This window comes from Athene cunicularia (genome assembly GCF_003259725.1).
Source record: "Athene cunicularia isolate RWA chromosome 11 unlocalized genomic scaffold, athCun1 chr11_part1, whole genome shotgun sequence".
NCBI lineage: Eukaryota > Metazoa > Chordata > Aves > Strigiformes > Strigidae > Athene > Athene cunicularia.
Window position 1 is genome coordinate 10832678 of NW_020799113.1, and position 5447 is coordinate 10838124.

General features: G+C 43.4%; 1 protein-coding gene and 1 long non-coding RNA gene across 2 annotated transcripts in view; one reads left to right on the plus strand and one right to left on the minus strand.

Moving 5' to 3' along the window:
* Positions 1-4333, plus strand: part of LOC113484422 (protein C19orf12 homolog) — a 4434-nt gene extending 101 nt beyond the window's left edge. The window contains exons 2-4 of the mRNA XM_026856804.1: positions 28-37; positions 2447-2617; positions 4039-4333. Coding sequence (XP_026712605.1) covers positions 28-37; positions 2447-2617; positions 4039-4304 — 447 coding nt within the window. The 3' untranslated portion in view covers positions 4305-4333. The remainder of the gene's footprint in view (positions 1-27; positions 38-2446; positions 2618-4038) is intronic.
* A 57-nt stretch (positions 4334-4390) lies between these two features.
* LOC113484424 overlaps positions 4391-5447 on the minus strand; it is a 21575-nt gene continuing 20518 nt past the window's right edge. Inside the window, exon 2 of the long non-coding RNA XR_003399215.1 lies at positions 4391-4499. This is a non-coding gene — a long non-coding RNA (uncharacterized LOC113484424). The remainder of the gene's footprint in view (positions 4500-5447) is intronic.

Genomic DNA, 5447 nt, shown 5'->3' on the forward strand with positions numbered 1-5447 from the left:
GGGCTGCCCCGGGGCGGGCGGCGGGGGGGGCCGGGCCCTGGCTGCCCCCCCGGCCTCTGGGGCCGTCACGGGGAGACGGCGAGGAGAGCTGGGCGAATCTTCAGGTCCGAGGGAGCGCTCCTTTGGCCGGGGTTTCTTTTACCTTGCGGCTGCATCATCGTTTCAGTAATAGTGAACCTGAAATGGGCGTTGTGGGAAAGTAAACACAAAAATACGTGAAATGCAATTAAATTTCAGCTGTTTGAAAGAGTTTATAATTGCGTTTTATGCTCAGCCTATTTTAGTCATAAAGATTTTAATAAATTTTAAAACATTGGGAATATGAGGGTTACTTCTAGTGAGCCGAAGCTTGCATTTTTGTAGTGAGTCAGGGAAAGCATGTTTCATTTTCAGGTTGAGTTTGTATTTGGAAGATACCACTGCAGTGTGCTTCGCCAAGTATCTCTACAGGGGAGCAACCTCTGCTATTCCTGTTTTCCAAGTGTTAGCTCTTTTTTCTTTCTTAACGGAAGGTTGGATTGGTTTAGGTTCAGTATCAGTTACCTGTATCTTTTGTTAAAAAAAATAAATCTACCTTCTATGTACATGTGATTATATTTTTAATCATACTGAATATTTTTTTCTTTGGCTTTGCCCTGTAATCCCTTTCCTCAGTTGGCACACGGAATCGAAGAAACTTGCTTAATGAGCAAGCTTTTCCGTATGTTCAGTGCTGAGTCCTCGGGCCTTATTTACTGAGCACTCCTCCAGCTCTGCTATGGGGTTGGACTTTCTCACTTTGACTTTAGGGGCTTTCCTCTGATCTCCTTGGTCTGAATCGGTGTCTTTCATTAGTACTGAACCTATTTTTGCAACATGAGATGTGGATATTTTTAGTATCTCTATCTGTTCTCCTATCATTAAAGTAGTTGCTGAAGTCAAAAGTATCCACTTGCTTTGCCAAACTGAAAGACAAAGATGGTTGGTTTTGGTTTTTTTTTCAGTGCCTGGCATTGTGTAACACCATACTCAAGGAGAGCTGCATTTGAATTTGTTATTTTTGAGGCTCAGCATTATTGCAGATATTGCTCTGAGACTGCAGGATGGATCCTGGGGAAGTTGGAGCATAGTAGCCGTTTCTGAAAACTTTGATTCAGATGACTGGCTTAAGTGCAAGCAAACATCAGGGACAAAACAAGGGATAAAATCTTTTCTTCAGGTAGACACTTTTTTTTTTTTTAAACAGAGAAGCTGTACTGTTTCTTCATGCAGCTTCTTTCCTTGGTCACCACACTTGCTGGCACTGGCAAATCTGAGGCGTGTGTTTCTTCTGTTGTGCCTCCTGATTTACCTGCTGTGACAAGGCAAGCAACCTGGGGAAAAGAATATTTCATATGCAGAAATTCTGGAAAGGTGCCCTGTTATCAGTTGGGTTTTCTTGGGGCTGGATTCAGTGCAACTGCCTGGCTTCCCATGGCTTCAGGATTGAGGGTGGAACATTCACCCGGGCATGCCCCGCTGCCCTTTTGGTCAGCGGGGGCCACAGCAATGGCGATGGGTAGCCACGCTCTCTGTGGGACCCTACAGAAATGAGTGGGCTTAGATAGGCAGCAGCAGCATCAAGTGAATGAGGTGGGACAGGTTTGGTGTCAGAGGGATCGTTCTTGAGGGCAGATCTCTGCCCCATGCTGGGGACTTGTCACGGTGCGTAAGGGGGCTGAGGTCCCATCTCTCTGCCTCCTTGTACACGAGAGTCATCCCATGTGCCTGCTCTGAGCCCCGACTGCTGTGCACGTACACCCCTGCATTTCTGATGCCCTGTCTCCAGCGCTCCCTGTTTATTCCCAGGTCACTTGTCTGACTCCTCCTGAAATGGGTTCCCTTCCTCAGGCTCGCCTTGATTGCTACAGACAGCCTCCCGCCTTCAGAAATCAGTGTGGAAGAGGTTTAAGCGTGTAACAAAATGGGGAGAAGGGCTGATATGTGAAAACAAACAACTGATTTGTGGCAAGAATTAGGACAAGGAGAACATACCTGAGAGATTTGTCCATTAGCATCTGCTGCTTGCAGAAGAGTGAGGTTCTGATTTGTCTTTTTCCCCAGAGCTGTGCACGATGCTGAACAGACGTGGCAATTGCTCAAGACAGAGGCAATGGATAGATAGAAGAATTAGATCAAAACTTTCTTAAGTCTCTCATTTCTGCTACTTGTCCTTGTTCAGTCTTCTGAATTTTTTTTTTTTGTTCTACTCTGTGCTTTTCTTTTGCAGATTCAGTAACTTTTAGCTATTTGGACATATATGTTTCCAAATGAAAGAGAAAGTGATTTTTTTTTTTCCTTTATTGACTGTGCCTCTGTCCTTTTAGTCTCACAGACTCCTGAATTCTGTTTTTTCCTAAAATGCATTTAGCAGCAAGATGTAGTCCCTGTTACAGCAAACAAAAGATAACTTAAAACGTCTTTTCCAGTTTTGTCAAGATGCCCATCAGTGTTGATGATGTGATGCAACTGTTGTGCCACCTCTCTCAGGTGAAGGGGATGAAAGCTGCTGTCAAACACTCTGCCCAAGGAGCACTGCTGGCAGGTGCAACAGCACTTCTTGGGGGTCTGGTGGGAGGTCCACCTGGAATCGCTGTAGGTAAGTGTGTTTTGCTTTAGGAACAAGGTAATGGTAGCAGTCAGGGAGGAGGTTGGTACCTGGTGGCACAGAAGAAAGAAAACTGGGGTGTAAAGCGAGAGTGTGTAAGTGTTCTTGGTCAGCCTTAGCAAGGGACAGGGTCATCTTCCCAATGCTCTTGTTAAAAATTATGTTTGTATTTTAAAAGTACCTGGTATTCACTCCTGGTGAACTTGTTTTTTTTCCTCTGGAATTCATTATTCCGTGTCTCTTTGCTTTTTATCCGTATATGGAGAATTACAGGAGGGCCAGAGACTAATAGGAAAGAGCTGTCTCTCCTCTGTGTTTTCTGCATTACAAGTTGTCTAGTTGGAAAGCTGCCTTGTCACTGAAGTCGTGTGGGCCTCGGTCCTTGAGTGCTCCTTACTCCTGAGAGCTTACTGGTATTGGAGTGTGCCTGCGTGAGGGTGAGCAAGGCTGAATTATAAAAAGTAACTAAATATGTGAGGAGTGACAACAGAAAATGCAAAACGAGGCTGTGTTTTTACTTCTGTTACAAGTACAGATCTAAATAGCCAGAAATAATATTTTGACAAACTGAATTTTGGAGGCAGGGTGTGCTCTGATGCCACCCCTCTGTCATGAGGGTTCTCCCTCCTTCCACCAGGATGTCTGTGTCCCCTGGCCACAGTGTCAGTCCTGTGAAATGGTGAAGGAGAGTGTGGTGTTGCAAATTAGACTGGTAATGCTGTGAAAGAGAACAGCTGTGTAGGAGCTAATGCTGGTTTCTCAGCAGCAGCCACAGTCACAGCAGCTGTAGGGGAATCCCACTGCTGTTACCTTGATGACCAGAAACCACTCTCCTTACCTGAACATTTCTTGGCTAGCTGGGGTAGGTGTTTTTAGTGAGGTGTTGATTTGGGAGATGAAAGCAGGAATGTGTCTAACCTCCGGAAGCTGATGGGTTTGGTGTCTGTGAGCACTTTCTGAGAGGTGGACTTTGTGGGAGTGGAGGCAGCAATGTGTGGCTCTACAGAAGCAGAAAGCTTGGACGGGTCTGGGAATCTCGCCTAAGAGATTATGTGCTCATGGCACTGATGAGGCAATTGTTGGTCTGGTGTTTTCCCTGGGCGTGGTTTCATCTAGTAGTAGAATTTACCTGAAGCAGTGCCCTGAGGAGTGTCGCTTTGTTTCTGATTCCCAGCTTGAAGCTCTTATCTCTGATTGTGTAAAGAGTTCCTTTGTGTTTGCTGTGGGTGAAGAAAGCTTTAAAAAATACTTCTTGGTGCATCGAACATGGTGTATAAACCTGGTTAAATGAGACACATATGCAACTCTGCCTTGATTTCTAATAAAGGCGGCAACATTGCTGATGAAGGCTGTGGGTAGAATGTCAGGTTTTAACATGAACTGGTCAAGAGTAACATCTCTCTCTTTTCTAGGAGGAGCATTTGGTGGATTGCTGGGTGCCTGGATGACTGCTGGACAGTTCAGGCCGGTCCCTCAGATTTTACTGGAATTGCCTCCTGCTGAGCAGCAGAAGCTCTATGATGAAGCTGTTGTTGTTATCAGTCACTTAGATTGGACTGATATTGCTCAGCTGACTGCTCTTGTAATGGGAAATGCAGGTCTCCAACAGAAGTTGACAGCAGTTCTGATAAATTACCTCTCCAAAGAGCTAAGAGCAGAGATACAGTATGGAGAATGAACCTTTCCAGAGCAGGCTTTTTACAGTGTTATAATTTTTTTCTCTGACAGTTGTGATTCTTCAGTGTAGCAATTAATAGTTATCAGTACTAATTATGAATGTAGGCAGATCTCAGTATTAGTTTGGGGTTTGGAGGTTTTTTGGGGGTGTTATTTTTTCTTTTTGGTAAGGATAGTATTAGATTACTGAATTATCCTGATGCTGACTTGTAATTTTGAATTACGCTGCACAAGGACTGAATTCAAAGTCACTGAAAGGAATCATGCTTGTCTTATGCTAATGTATTAGTAGTTAAGCTTTTCAAAGTCTGTGTGTTTTAGTTAGGACATTTAATCTTGTTTGTGCACATACTTTAAATTTCTTCTGTGAATGACATCCAGGTGCCAAAGTAGTTGGGGCACTGAAGAATTTTACCTACTGTCTGTTTCAGTCCTGGAAAGGAAAGTGTATTACTGTGAAATCAATGAACTCAATCCTTACTTTAATCTTTATCTAATGTTAATTGTAACTCTTAGGTATGTATTCCGTTCTGTAAGAAGTGAAGCCAATGCATAACAAGGTTTAAATGCAACAGGTAAACAAACTGTGCACAGTTAGTAGTTCAGCGTGTCCTATAATGAGAAGGCATTGCAATAATTCTAAGAAAAACTGAAAAATGAGGAGCTGAATCTGCCATGTTTTTACTATCCCTAGGGTTAGGGTTGTCATTTCAGCATTGGTTTCTTGACTGAATCTGCACAGCTGGTCCTTTGTTTTCATTAAAGTGTTCATGAGAAGCATCCTAGTGGCCTCTGTTTTGCTTTAAATAAATGAACTATTCTTTCCCCTAGAATCCATTTTTCCCCTAGAATCAAGACTTACCTGTGTGTGTGTGGCGAGATTTCTAGAGGTTGAATTATAAACTTGCAAGTTGCTATTGTATACATCTGATTGATTTACATCTGCAGGTACCGTTTGCTGTTAACAGGGCAGGGACTGTTCTTCTCATTTGAAAACACTTTTTCAGTGATGTGAAAGACAGAAGTGAATGGTAAGTGGACACTCCTTAGGCTGTGTCGCAGATGAAAGTCTCTCACACGGTTACGGTTTAACAGCAATTTAAGATTATTAATGGTATGAAGGTATGAAGTAGATCAAAGGTTA